The following is a 16137-nucleotide window of genomic DNA, read 5'->3' on the forward strand; positions in this document are numbered from 1 at the left end:
ACTATTCCCTGTTCTCAGAGGCCTCCCTGTTTCTCAGACTAACTGGCCTTGTGTTAAGTCATAACATGGCCTTCAAATAGAGAGGAGCAAGAAAACAGTGGATGAAGTTTGAATCATGACTTTTAACCATCTAGCTTCTGAGTGGGCAACATAACCCCCCCCCCCCCCCCCCAGGTCAGACCAAAAATGGCTTCTGTTTGGTTATATTGGGTCAAGATGGCTGTCGTAGACACACTGAACAACAGAAATATTGAAATAACTCACTGGGGGACATGTATCACTCCTATTGCTTTCTTATTTTTGTAACTTTTCGCACTTTTTAGGGGCAGAATCAAGTAGTGTACCAAAGTTAGCTTGAAAAATAATCCGATGGTCCAGCCAGATTCCAAAACGTGTTCAAAATTTATGCGAAAATATAAATTTGGACAGAATTTACAATGCGGATGATATTTTCGGATAAATTTTGAACACGTTTTGGTATCTGGCTGGACCATCGGATTATTTTTCACGTTGTTTTACCTTTCCAAACGAGGTGGGTTCCTTGCCGGTTCCATATACGATTAAGACAGGCTGGAGGTGAGCTGGAATTTTGCTCTTTGTTACCAAAGTTAGCTGCCTGAGGGATTTAATGCATTGTGTTGATTTTTGTAGCCCAGATGTTTGTTTAACTTGTGCGACTTTTGGGTTCTGAAATTGCCCCATTCTTGTGCCTAATAAGTCGTAAAACAGAGCATGCTTTTAGGGTCAGTGGAGGTGGACGCACTGACCCCCCACGAGTGATAATGTAAGCGAATACCTGGGAGCGGAGTGTTAGTGGACAACATCAAAGCGGGTTGGACTTGCTGCACCAGGTCGCTCCACAGACTCGACTTTGCTCGTGTTGGTGGCCAAGGCAGGGTAGAGAAACGGCAGGACAGGGGGCGCAGGACCGGAGTCGGGGGCAAAGCAGTAGGTCAAGACAGGCGGCAGAGAATTAAGGTCAGGAAACTAAGCAGCGTTCAAAATGGCTAAGGCACAAAGATCCAGCAGGGGTCACAGAAAGAGGTGGGCAATATATCAAGGTAGAGGCCAACCAACGCCAATTAGTGAACTGGTGCGTGGACTGATGAGTACGCCAACAGCTGCTGCATGGAGGTACATGGGGGCACACGAGTGAACCGGGACATGGGTCGCACCCATGTGACACATGCTAGACCCAGACTAACTTCCGCAGCTCCACAAAAATGAGTTGCAAAAGTGAGACTAAACAGACAACTCATCACATGTATCACAAAGGGAAAAACTTAAGATACCTTGCAATGATTAAGTGGGCCATTGTCAGGAAACTTGAAAAAGTGGCAGCCGAAAAATTATGATACATGTACCCCACAGTCTTTTTAAAAGCAGACACATTTCACACAGCCACACAGCAGCAGGTAACAGGCTGACGATGGTCCTTCCTGCAGACACACGCAGAGTAATGGATTGGTTGGCTGTGGCGATTATTTAGTTAAGTATGAATATACGAGTACTTCAGCCTTGATCCGGGGGAAAGAAGGCTGGCAGTTGGAGCCAGGTTGGCTCTGCTGTTTGGGCAGCAATCTGGATGCAAAGATGTACTCTGAGGAGATATCAAGGAATAAATGCAAAACAACTAAGACAAAATACCCAGCAGCTTGGAATGAGCTTCTATTTATAGATTCTTACAGAGCTCATTCCAAAGCATCCTGAGCTGACAACCAATCACTGCCTGGGATTCTGCAGGAAAGATAACAAATGTTTCAACATAACATATAATATCACAGTTTAACCCTTTAGTGGCAGGCAGAGGTTGATTAAAACTTGCATGGGTCCTGGGTTATATGCATATGATAGCCCCTACAAGTCTGGAATTCACTTCCCAAATATGGTACAAGAATCAAGCTTCTTGGGGAATGGAAAATGGGTCCTTTCTGTCTTCTTTTAATCTGCCATTTCAGGACCTTTGGATGACCCAATATTACTCTAGGGTATATGTGTATTGAGGGCAGAAACAGATATTCAAGTTTCATAGGTGAAGGCCTTCATAGTATAAAATATAGTGGGTGGTTTGGTTGGCCTACTGCCAAAATCACCTGTATTATAATTAAGTACTGGTGGCAGGCATAATATACTGCAGGTGTTAACATTACATTTGAGCCGTAGACCAGATAGCAAAGGACAGCAAAGTACATCTATTGGATATATGTCAAACCAAGGAAACTCCTGCCTTAAAGGATTGCCCATGAAAGAAAGTTTCTCAAATTTTAATCCCCAAGTGATGTTTACACAATAAAGATCATTTTAACCCCCTATTTACAATTTTACTTAGTTTTATTGCTGTTTTAGCTCCTATCACTCAGTGATGGTCAGAGTGAGATTCCAGAGTGTGGGCGGGGACTCCTTAAGCAGTTACTTCATGATCACTCTGTGCTTTGAGATGCTGTGTGCTGATAATGTGCTTACCTTATTCAGGATCAGGGTTTATCTACATTTTTATTTAGCTTCTGAACATTGTTCTAGTGTCTGACATATGTTTAAGAATCTTATCTTCGTGTATACCCCTTTAAAGAGGAAATAAGTTTAAAAGTGCCATGGGAGAGCTAGTCAAACCCTTTCCATGGCCATATTTTGCCAGAACTTATCTCCTATAGAAAAATGGAAACAACTAGTTGAAGGCCAGCAAATTGGGGGAGCATCAGGATACCCCAAAGCACAAGATAAATAATAGTCACTTCACGTAAATGAGGATGATGCCTTGATTTATGAAATCAAATGCCATATAATAGGTTATCAGTATCAAATCAGTAGATCTTTTGAAAGGGAGCTGAACTGCAATTGTGTCCCTCTGGACCACCACGGGAGATGGTACTAGCCGACACCTGGGACCGGAGCCTAAGTGGCACCTGGGCATCACCAGAGCCCACCGCAAAGCGGAATGGTCTTGCTACGGCGGGGTGCCACCAGGTCACTCCACAGGTGCGATTAGCCTGCGGTGGCAGCCAAGGTAGTAATGCAGGACACAGTCCAAGCCCGGGGTGACAGCGGGAGAACAGCGCTGGAAGGAACACTGGCACTCACGGCAGGAACACAGGAGCTGGCACACGGATCAGGGACACAGGAACAGACTGGAACACGGAAACAGGATCACAGGAACACAGGAGCAGGAACATGGAATGTAGGAACAGTGGAAACACAGAGGAGCTTTCACTTCACAGAATAAGGCTTGAAGATCATCATTCCCCGTCGGATTAAATGCAGACCCGGAAGTGGCCAGCCGCAATCACCTGTTCGCTGGCCCTTTAAATCTCCAAGGACCACCGTGCATGCGCCCTAGGGAGGGGGGATGCGCACGGGGTCTAGCCCGGACGGGAGCGAGAGCGTAGAGAGGTAAGTCTGGAGAGAGAGCAGGGGCAGCGCTACGGAGAGGGGCTTGGGTGTGCCCGTGATCCGTGACATGGATCGCGGGGGCACCCATGACAAATTGCTTGGTTCAGCCACAACAGAGAAAATTGGGATGTACTTTTGGCTACATCTCAGTTTTGATTATGGCATCATCAACGTATTGGTGGGAATTAAAAGGGTTGTACAAAATTAGGAAGTTAACCCATATTCCCAGATAAGCTGTAACACGGTGATGACGACTGCTGGGACCCCGACCGATCATGAGACCCTACTAATGGGTATAAAATTGTTAATGTCAGAAACTAGTGCACAGCTCTTGGTTATCTCCAGAATTCACTTTCACTGTCAATGAGAATGCTGCCGATACCCAAGTGCTGTGCTCAGCAGTTTCCCACATGTTCCACATGTTCATCCTTCTGCTCCTTCTGATTGCTGGGGGTCCTGTCCTCATGATCAGTTGGGGTCCTAGCAGTAGGACACTAACCGATCACCTTGTTATACCCTAACCTTGGGAATTGGAGGAAACTTCCTAACTTGATACAACCTCTCAAGTGATTTATCCTACATATCGTGGGGCATTTATTATGTCCTTTCAAACGGAAAACTGATTCTGTTTTTTGTTCTATTTTTGGGCGCAACTTAGAATCTACCAGTTTAATCCCTTGCGTAACAAACTTATATCCCACTAAAAAATATAAAACGGTTCTAGCTCCACCCTGCGGCAAAAATAATAAGTGCCCCTTTACAAATTTATACCAACCCCTATCCACAGGTTAAGGGGTCTTCATTATGATCCCCATTATGTTAAATAACATAAACTTAGATCAATCCCTGGAAACCCCTTTAATCTTGTGCAAGTTGTATACTTTTTGCTGATTTGATACATTTTCTTTTCTTTTTCCTTGTTAATAAGATCATATGTATTGAAAATTGGTGTGGACGTTTTGAGGATAAAGCGGAACTACAATTCTTTTTTTAGTTTTTCGAAATGATCCATTTATTTAAACTAAATACCCAAAGTATTAAGAATAAACTTTCTACACGCAGGTCTGGCAGACATCTGCTCTCCACTTCATTAAGTTTGTTAATTTAGTCGTCCCACAGACATGCCATGCTTCCCCTGCACACCGGTGACGTCCGCCTAATGAATAGATCAGGGGGTTTTGTTACTATGGACACCAACACTATTTTTTGTACCTTTTTATCACCTTGGAAACGGGATGCTTCTGATCTATTTATTCTGAGGACTATTCGCCACACACATCACCGGGCTGCGTACAAGGAGGGGGCTCCGAGTGAGAGCCAACTTCTCCATCCTACCTCTGCTTATTCTTCTCCATGACCCATGAAGAGCTCGCTGTCAGCGCTTAAGTTTTATAGGGAGCTTGTAAAAACTCTGAGCATGGGAGGCGAACACTTAGACATTTTCAAGAACAGAACATGAAAACTAACAAGGTGCAAGAGCCCGGATATTCAGCCAGCTGTTTCTTCAAGGGAAAACCTCTCAAGGATCCTAAAAACAATCTAAATGTCTTGTAGTTGCGCCAAAGAACAATACAGACGTAGCACTTAGATAAATCAGTGCTGAATTTCGGGAATTCTTATAATTGGGTATCTTAAGACGTTACCTAGAGATGGAAGTGCTGCTTCAGACTGGAGACAGATCCACTTGACTGAGACCACACAGACAAGAGAAGTCAGTTCTTGTGTTGAGAAGGAATATTGACTGTTGACTGGTGGTAATGATCAATGATCAACTCGATCAAAGGATTTATTGATCAGGTGTGAAGTGCAGTTTGGATATTGTAGTCAAGATGAATGTCTCCATCCAGATGTCATCTTCAGACAGCTACCATCCCGAGTCTGTGCTTATCCCTGTGTTGTATTCACTCATTTTCCTAGTGGGCACGGTGGGTAACAGCCTGGTCCTGGCAGTCCTGTTAAGGAATGGCAAGATAAATAACACCACCAATCTCTTCATCCTGAACTTAGGAGTTGCAGACCTTTGCTTTATCATATTCTGCGTGCCCTTTCAAGCCACCATCTATACCCTGGACAGTTGGGTATTTGGCCCATTTATGTGTAAAGCTGTGCACTTTTTCATATACCTCACCATGTATGCCTCCAGCTTCACCCTGACTACTGTGTCATTGGACAGGTAAGGACACCTTGGGGGGGTTGATGGATCTTCAGACTCCCCAATCCTGGGTTCTATAATCACTCTTTGCTTTGTTAGTCTGGAGCTACATATTTTGTATATATTTCAATATATTTCCATATTTGGGTATATTAGTTTTTAATAACAGATAAAAATACGATACATACAAACAAGGGGCAAGCAGTTTTACCCTATTCAAGAGCAGGCACAACTTTAGAGTCTGTTTCATCTTGCAAAAATCTGTACCTAAACCCATAAATTTCTACAATCTGCTGCGTGTGAAAGAACCCTAGAAAGCGGATGAGAGCATATTCTAAAGAGGAAGATTAATAAAACACCATCAGTTTTAACACTCTCATTCCCAGAAGCTGTGCATTCAGACGATCTCCCGGCTAAACCCCACATGCACAGTAGCTTCAGGGTGCTCTCACATGTCCCAGTTGGCACAGATTTTTTACCTACAAAAAGGTAATTTGCCGCATTTTTGTGTTGTGGTTTTGTTTGCGGGGTGTAACATACAGAGCAAGGGTAAACGGATTCAATTTTGTAAATTTTAACGGTATAATTTCTGGACCGGGAAAAGAATGTATGAATTATAATTTCTCAGTATTATGAGTATAACATAGTTTAATTTATTCATCAAAATTATTCATCAAAAGTGAGATTTTTTTTATAGAATTTCAACAATATGGAAATCCTGGGAGCAGAGAACCCAGAATTATTATCTCGAAATGACAAAATTGGTAAATTTAAGCTAAAATGTATGAAAGCAGCAGGTAATTCCAAGCTAATAATTCTATGAAAAGGTCAGGCAGCGAACCCACATGTAACCTAATATGTGCCATTTACTGATGCATTCATGTAGTTGGTGGAGGTAGCTTGATCTGAAGGACATATGGTATATAAATAGATCCATATAAGGATGAGTGGTGATGTATATACTGATATGAAAGGAGAGCTCTGAACTATTCCCCCTTGCATTAACAATAGGTATACCAAGGCTATACATCCAGGGAACATTGACACAAATCACCTTGAGAACCACACTTGAACTATACACATGGTTACTTTACATTGCTACCTTCAAGGCAATTGACTGCAAAACCACATGCAAATTTTAGATGCCACAATTGCAAAGTGTGAATATGCCTTAGCAATGTATATGTAGCAGAGCTAAGTCTGCAACACGTTGTTGCTAAACTATAATACAAAAGAATTAAAGAGGACCTGTCCCCTCTCCTGACATGTATATAGTATGGAATAATTGTATTCCCTGTGAAATAATAATTCTGGAGCACATCTTCTTATCACTCAGTGTTGTGCTGTTCCTCTGTTATTCCTACTAGAAATGTCTAAGCTGACAGTTCGATGTTGTCAGTCTTGTGGTTGTCTGATATTATTAATTAATGCTGGTGCCATTCAAAATAATAGGAACAATGCAGATACTGCTTCATTGCTAGATTTTTGTCCATTTTGTGGAACCATTTGCCCTGTGGGTTCTGATTTTTATTCTCTTTAGATTTAAAGGAAATTTACCACTTATTTTGAGCGGACCTGATGATCGGGTTCGGGGTTCTGGTTCAGCCACCTGACCTGGACATATTTCCAGATTTGCAGCCAAATAACCAATCTGGCAAATTGATGCCCCTAGCAACTAGCCACAGCTATGGGAGGTGGGTGTCCCCCTGAGCCCACTCCCTGCTCCTTCTCCTCTCACCTTCTGCTGTGTGATGGAAATATTGCTGCAGCACAGTGAAGATACATACAGTGGGAGGAGGAGTGAGTGAAGGAGCAAAGAGGCGAAGAGCTCCATAGCTCAGAGGGGCTCTGGTGATGCCCTCCATAGCCCATTACAAGCAGATACATGTATATACATGGGTGTACATGTATATGACAAGCAGATATAGGTGTACATGTATATGACAAGCAGATATAGGTGTACATGTATATGACAAGCAGATACGGGTATACATGTATATTACAAGCAGATACGGGTATACATGTATATGACAAGCAGATACGGGTATACATGTATATTACAAGCAGATACGGGTATACATGTATATGACATGCAGATACGGGTATACATGTATATTACAAGCAGATACGGGTATACATGTATATTACAAGCAGATACGGGTATACATGTATATTACAAGCAGATACAGGTATACATGTATATTACAAGCAGATACGGGTATACATGTATATTACAAGCAGATACAGGTATACATGTATATGACAAGCAGATATAGGTGTACATGTATATTACAAGCAGATACGGGTATACATGTATATGACAAGCAGATACAGGTATACATGTATATTACAAGCAGATACAGGTATACATGTATATAAAAAGCAGATACGGGTATACATGTATATTACAAGCAGATACGGGTATACATGTATATTACAAGCAGATACATGTATATGACATGCAGATACGGGTATACATGTATATGACAAGCAGATACAGGTATACATGTATATTACAAGCAGATATAGGTATACATGTATATGACAAGCAGATACAGGTATACATGTATATGACAAGCAGATACAGGTATACATGTATATGACAAGCAGATATAGGTATACATGTATATGACAAGCAGATATAGGTATACATGTATATGACAAGCAGATACAGGTATACATGTATATGACAAGCAGATACAGGTATACATGTATATTACAAGCAGATATAGGTATACATGTATATGACAAGCAGATACAGGTATACATGTATATGACAAGCAGATACGGGTATACATGTATATGACAAGCAGATACATGTATATGACAAGCAGATACATGTATACGACAAGCAGATACGGGTATATATATATATATATATATATATATATATATATATATATATATTATATATATGGCACATCTTTTTGTATTGTGGTTGACAAGCAGTCAGACATCCAACTTTATATTTCTCTCGCCTGCAACACCTCTTATTGTAATGGGCACTTACGATTCGACAGATCATTCATCGCTTCAGCTTTCTTTGCGAGAACATCAATGAGATATGGATTGATAATTAGTATGAAAGGTTCTTTACTGAAGTATCTCTCATACAAGCCCCATGGCGCTGAATGAATTGGCTTTTCTATACAAAAGGCGAGCTGCTGCTTATTATTGGGTTTGTTCCTGTGCAGTATTGACAGCGTGCAGGATCGGGCATTGTTGTCTAGATGGGGGTTATCAAAGGTGTAATTCACACCCCGATTGTTGTTTTGTCACCCACGATGGCCATTGTGCCGTAATCTGAAATGGTGTATATTGGGGGTGTGAATCAGAGACTGTATCCCCAATAATGTATATATAAAAGGACTACCAGGAATGATAATTATAAACCTTTTCGCTGACCTAGGCCACCAGGGATGTAATCCAACAAATGTTCTCTAGCCAACAAGGTATGGCACTGATATATAGCCCAGACCACCATGGGTGTTATTATTAACCCCTTTACTACTTAAGCTTATAACGGATCTTATCATTAAGCTGCAAAACTAAACGCCAACAGAAGCTTAGTTCTGGTGCTGTATGTAGACAGCAAATGACAATTCATTAAAATAAATTGACTTAAATTGACTCATATGTCATACAGCCCAGGGCCTATTGCAGTTCTAAGCCTCCGCTGTACACTACTGGTGGAGCTGTATTCCCATTCGCAGAGTTTTGATTTGATGCATTATGAATCAAACATACCTTGAGACTGCTGTAGCTACAGTGATGCAGAAACATATCTTGTTTAATCCCTGTGCGGAGTGGTTTTGCTGAAAAAACAATTATAAAATTATGAAAATGAAGCTCTGTTCCTTCTTTGCCTGGCTGGGTGCTTCTCCTCTCACATTGGAGCACATTTACTTCTGAAAAACATCAGAACGAGTTCACTAAAAGTTCATTGTCCAAGGATCATGCACTGTGCCGCAATTCACTAAGATCTTGCACCCGATATCCTGCATGTGTCGCTTCCCTGCTCAGGTTCGACAGAGTTCACCTTCTTCTTCCTGGTGCATGGAAGTGTATTAGATTGCGACACAATTCAAAATTTAAATCCCGCGCTCAGCCTGAATCAGACGGATCGTCCGACGGCACGCCCCACAATTTGTGTCGCATGGAAGCCAATGCAGCTGTGGCAAAAACCTATTGTGTTTGACACAACCCCAGCGCAGACACCTGTTAACGACCTGTCAAAGCCGTTCAATCCCTGAAAAAGACGAACAGTCAGACTGTGTGACCCGCGACCCTTAGTAAATGAGCCCTATTAAGTAGACACTGCTCCAGAGAATGATGTGTTGTCCATGACAGGCAGAAGTAATCAATCGGAGGACCATCCCCCAGTTCCTGTTTATGAGTGATCGAGCTAAAGTTGCTTAGTCATGTCTGGACATTTCAGAAAGCTCCACATGTAATGTGTTTATGTATGGCAGCCTGCAGCACCCAGCTTTCCCAAAGTCCTGAATGTTATAATTGTTTTTTCAGTAAAACCACTTGGTTCAGGGATTAAACAAGATATGCTTCTGCATCAGTGTAGCTACAGCATTCTCAAGGTATGTTGGCTTTATAATGCATGAAATCAAATGGTAGATTTCCTTTAATAATTCATTATGGGATATGGGGCCCAGTACTGCACCCAGCTTCCTTGAATAGTTAATTGGTAGCATAGGGGTCCTACAAGCTATTTTTGGACAGGGGGGGCTCAGTTTTCTGATGATAATGTTGGTGCTGCATAAACTTGTACATTTCCAACATTGTCACGCCTCTCCTTCAACAATTTCACAATTAACACCTGCCAAGTATAATGTACAAAGAATATTTTTCGAGCTTCCAACCGGTTATAGCAATAATCAGTCAGTGTGAATGGAAGCGACTAAAAGTCAAACTACTTATGACTGGGCAACAATGACTGTATTAGATTCGGTATTTAAAGCTTTATCAGATGAAGGTCGGAAATGTTCTATATCTTTGAATTTATGCATTTTTAATCTATTTTATTAATGTATCATGTTTCATATCTATTCTTCTTTACTACATGGCAATGTAATGTAGTGACAGTAATACCGGATGTCTTTTTCTTTGAAGGTACCTTGCTATACGTTACCCATTGCGTTCAAGAGAACTCCGTACACCCAAGAATGCTTTATTGGCCATCACCCTCATCTGGAGTCTGTCATTGATCTTCTCTGGACCTTACCTAAGTTACTACCAGGAATTTCAGATGGAGAACCTAACTGTCTGCCACCCCGTGTGGCAAATCTCTCATCGGAAGACCATGGATCTTTGTACTTTCATTTTTAGCTACATCATTCCCGTCCTTGTTCTTAGTTTGACCTACGCCCGCACCATAAGATATCTCTGGACTTCTGTAGACCCCATTGAAGATATGTCTGAATCAAAGAGGGCCAAGAGGAGGGTGACTCGTATGATCATCATTGTCGCTGTCTTGTTCTGCTTGTGTTGGCTTCCTCACCACCTTGTAATTCTTTGTGTGTGGTTTGGATACTTCCCCCTTAATAATTTCACATATGCCCTACGTATCCTCTCACACTTGATTTCCTATGCCAACTCTTGTGTAAATCCAGTGGTCTATGCCTTAGTTTCAAAACACTTCCGGAAGGGATTTCGGAAGATTTTTCGTTGCCTGTTGCTGCGCCAAAGGACGGCCAACAAGATCCACGTGGTCCCCGCAGTCCATGCAGGAGTCAGCACATTAGAGGTGGCCTGCACTGAGGTGACTCAGTTGAGTGAAGGTCCTTTGCACTGCTCGGCCTGTTGTCATGATCCGGGAAGCCCATGGGAAGATACGGAGAGGAACGGAGATAAAAGAGGTCCGGCATTTATCACTTTTAATGTCACTTAGCTACGAGAGTCGTGGTGGAAAAGATGGAGAGATGCCTTCAATGTCATCCATCATCAGCACCATCAGCAATTTCTGACAGATCTACCCAAACACTTATTGTGAAACCAAAGCAGAAACTTTTTTCTTCGACTGAGACACTTCATAAGCAAATCAACAAGAGCACCATCAACATTGACTTGGTAAACATGCGGAATGAAGAAGCCGTCTCTTACTTGGGGGACTGAGGAGTGATAGCAAGTGCGTCAGAATATAACTGCTTGTCTCGATTGTCCTCGAGAGGAAAATGGACTTGTTCTACCAATTATCATTACCGCGCCAGAAAACGAAAAAGTCTGTAATTGCAATATGTCTTTGATTTGACAACACGCTCTATTTTATCTTCAAGGAATCGTCTGAGATTTTTTTTTAAAAAGGGATCTGCTTTTTATTTCATTTCCTAAAAAAATCGCCTCTGCTGCCTGAAGGTTTGGCTTGGTGGAGCCTTTATTTCAGATCTCAGACAACCATTCCAGCACTGACCCAGGCTTTATTTTTTTATATTTGTGAAGCCAGCATGCCTTGGGGGTGCAGCACAATTGTATGAATTGCTTTACTATGCTGATGTGTTATATTAAGATGCAGCATTGCTTATTGACTGTTTAACCAGGTCCTTAATAAATAATAATGAACCTACAGCGTCTTGTGTATTTATCTGGGAGCCCCTATACACGATTTGCGTGAGAATCAGTTAAAGGGGACCTGTCATCAGGAGCCCTTTTTCTGCCTCCCCCAGGTCCCCATAGAGAATAGGGTGCACATTGTCAAAGTGTTTTTTTATAATAAAACTGTCTTTTTCCGATAAAAAGAAAAGTTAGATGAAAGTTTACCTTTCTCTCTGCAGAACCGTTTCCCATGGTAGTGACCAGAGAGAAGCGGTTCTACAGAGAAGTCGATATATCCCGTGGCCCATTTCAGAAAGATATATATATACGGTGCCCCTTACAGAGGGATATAGATATGTACTGTGCCCCCTTACAGAGAGTTATACTATGCCGTAATACAGAGACATACTGGGGCTTATTTACTAAGGGTCACGGACTGCACTTTCGTCGGACTGTTCGCCTTTTTCGGCGAACTCACGGCTTGGACAGATATTTAACAGGTGTCTGTGCAGGGATTATTTTGCATGCGACCAGATTGTAGCGCAGTTGCACTGGTTTCCATGCGACACAAATGGAGGGGGGGGCGTGCCGTTAGGCGAACCGACTGATTTGGACCTGAGGGCAGAAGCGACACATCCAGGATATCAGTCACACGATCTTAGTGAATTGTGGCACAGTGCAATTTGGTTGGACAATGCACCTTCAGGGAACTCCGCGAACGGGAAAGTAGATGTGCCCCAACACAGAGACATATATACTGTGACCTAACAACGAGACATATATATTGTGCCCAGTGGCGTAACTAGGAGTGGCATGGCCCAATAGCAGGCTTCGGCTTGGAGCCACCCGTCGTGCTTAAAAATTATAGATATTTGTATACTCACACATGCAAGTTACAATCACACATTTATACACTTATGTACACTCATATAGAGCATTTACAAACATATAGTGATAATTACACATGTATACACATACAGCATATACACATCTCAGATGCAGCATATATACATCACATATATATATATATATATATATATATATATATATATATATATATATATATATAAAAAATGATATATACATATTTATTTTATATACATATTATGATGTACAATGTGCAGTGTAATATGGATATAATGATGCACATCCTCCACTCTTTAGTTTGTCAGGTCCGATGACGGGGCCCCCTGACACTGTGGGCCCCATAGCAGTTGCTATGGCAGCTACCACTGTATTTACGCCCCTGACTGTGCCCAAACACGAGACATATATACTGTTCTCGAACACAGTGACATATATATTGTGCCCCAACACAGTGACATATATACTGTGCCCCAACACAGAGAGATGTATACTGTAACCTAACACCAAGACATATATACTGTGCCCCAACACATTTACATATATACTGTGCCCCAACACATTTACATATATAATGTGCCCCAACACGAGACATATTTACTGTGCCGCAACACCGAGACATATATACTGTGCCCCAACACTGAGATATATATACTGTGCCCCAACACAGAGACATATATACTGTGCCCCAACACAGAGACATATATACTGTGCCCCAACACCGAGGCATATATACTGTGCCCCAACACAGAGACGTATATATACTGTGCCCAAACACAGATACATATATACTGTGCCCCAACACGAGACATATTTACTGTGCCCCAACACCGAGACATATATACTGTGCCCCAACACCGAGACATATATACTGTGCCCCAACACAGAGACATATACACTGTGCCCCAACACCGAGACATATATACTGTGCCCCAACACAGAGACATATATACTGTGCCCCAACACAGAGACATATATACTGTGCCCCAACACCGAGACATATATACTGTGCCCCAACACCGAGACATATATACTGTGCCCCAACACAGAGACATATATACTGTGCCCCAACACAGAGACATATATACTGTTCCCCAACACTGAGATATATATACTGTGCCCCAAACACAGATACATATATACTGTGCCCCAACACAGAGACATATATACTGTGCCCCAACACAGAGACATATATACTGTGCCCCAACCACAGATACATATATACTGTGCTCCAACAGCGAGACATATACACTGTGCCCCCACACCGAGACATATATGCTGTGCCCCACACCTTGACATATATGCTGTGCCCCAACACCAAGACATATATACTGTGCCCCAACACAGAGACATATATACTGTGCCCCAACACAGAGACATATATACTGTGCCCCAACACAGAGACATATATACTGTGCCCCAACACAGATACATATATACTGTGCCCCAAGCACAGATACATACATACTGTGCCCCAACACAGATACATATATACTGTGCCCCAACACAGATACATATATACTGTGCCCCAACACGAGACATATATACTGTGCCCCAACACAGAGACATATATACTGTGCCCCAACACAGAGACATATATACTGTGCCCAAACACTGAGACATATACTGTGCCCCAAGACAGAGACGTATATACTGTGCCCAAACACAGATACATATATACTGTGCCCAAACACAGAGAGATATATACTGTGCTCCAACACCGAGACATATATACTGTGCCCCCACACCGAGACATATATGCTGTGCCCCAACACCGAGGCATATATGCTGTGCCCCAAAACAGAGACATATATACTGTGCCCCAACACCGAGACATATATACTGTGCCCCAACACAGAGACATATATACTTTGCCCCAACATAGAGATATATACTATAAATTCCCAAAAATGTTTTATAATGTATACATGAAATACATTAAATAATACATTATATAACCGGATAAAATGGAGCAATTACAAAACACAACTTCTGAAAAGAATTCCCAGAGCTAAAAAAAAAAGGCCGTGCTTCCAGTTATTGCACTTGGAAGGTGGAAAAAAAAGGAGAAAAATGTACCTTGTTCTGAAGGAGATAAAACCTAATGTGCAATGGTTTCATTAACTAGATAACAAATAACCTCATGTTCCTAAGGGAACAAATCATCCTTTTTCAGGTCCTGCAGACTCGAGGTTCGCTAGAAGGCATCAATATAGACACCTACTGTTCCATAATTGAAGAACAAATCTAACAGCTTCTGTGATGAAACTGTGCTTGTACCTTGTGTCTATGGGAGTAGCAGTGTAATGGTTTTCAAGCTTCCATAAGATTTTTTGTTTGGCATGGTCGCACATTGACATGGAGCAGTCTGAGCGGGGGTGCCGTGCTCCTGTTAAAAAAAACATCAGGTGCACAGCTTTATTTTTTTTAACAGGCCATCCCCCGTCACACCCAGACTACCTGCTGAGTTTTTTTACAAAGTCGGGCAGGCAAACTTTTTAACACCTCTAGGCAGGTCCAGGTAAACTTTTGCCTTGAGTGGGAATACTTTAGGACAGTGGTGGCGAACCTATGGCACGGGTGCCAGAGGTGGCACTCAGAGCCCTATCTGTGGGCACTCAGGACTTCACCCCAACACAGAGTTTGCCAGCTAGGACTCAAGGCTTTCTCCTGTGATCCAATACAGCCCAGGACGTGCCATGCTCAGCACTATTTTAAAGCAGCATCCTTGGCTGCCATGACTACAGGAGGAGCAGGAAGGGCTGGATAGAGATGGATTGTAATTTGAGCTCCTGCTCTGGGTCCCCTGATTTTTCCTCTTCAGGGGACCCTGGAGGGAAGCTACAATCCAAATTTCTCCATCTTTCTATTGTATTGGTGAACTCAGGACCCCAATACGATTAAAACCTGTGACACAGCAGGGATCAATAAGTTACTGCTTAAATTGTCATGTTGGCACTTTGCGACATACAAGTAGATTTTGGTTGTAGCTTGGGCACTCTGTCTCCAAAAGGTTCGCCATCACTGCTTTAGGAGGGAGCGACCTGGTGACTTTATAGAAGATAAGACTGTATAGGTGTTAAATGGCGGACACCAACAGGGCCACATAATGTCTACAGCCTATAGCCACATGCAAAAATGGGTGCATGAGCACTCATGACCCCTCTCCATGGCCACCACTAGGAAGTTTG

The 16137-nt window shown here is 42.2% G+C and overlaps 1 protein-coding gene across 1 annotated transcript; it reads left to right on the top strand.

Annotated features, from left to right (window-relative positions):
• The first annotated feature begins 4651 nt into the window (after positions 1-4651).
• GALR2 (galanin receptor 2) lies at positions 4652-12092 on the top strand. The gene is made up of 2 exons (XM_072113680.1): positions 4652-5560; positions 10664-12092. The coding sequence occupies exons 1-2, from the start codon at positions 5217-5219 to the stop codon at positions 11439-11441; spliced, it is 1122 nt and encodes a 373-aa protein (XP_071969781.1). The 5' UTR covers positions 4652-5216; the 3' UTR covers positions 11442-12092.
• Positions 12093-16137: the final 4045 nt, after the last annotated feature.

Source organism: Engystomops pustulosus, chromosome 6 (assembly GCF_040894005.1).
Source record: "Engystomops pustulosus chromosome 6, aEngPut4.maternal, whole genome shotgun sequence".
Lineage (NCBI taxonomy): Eukaryota > Metazoa > Chordata > Amphibia > Anura > Leptodactylidae > Engystomops > Engystomops pustulosus.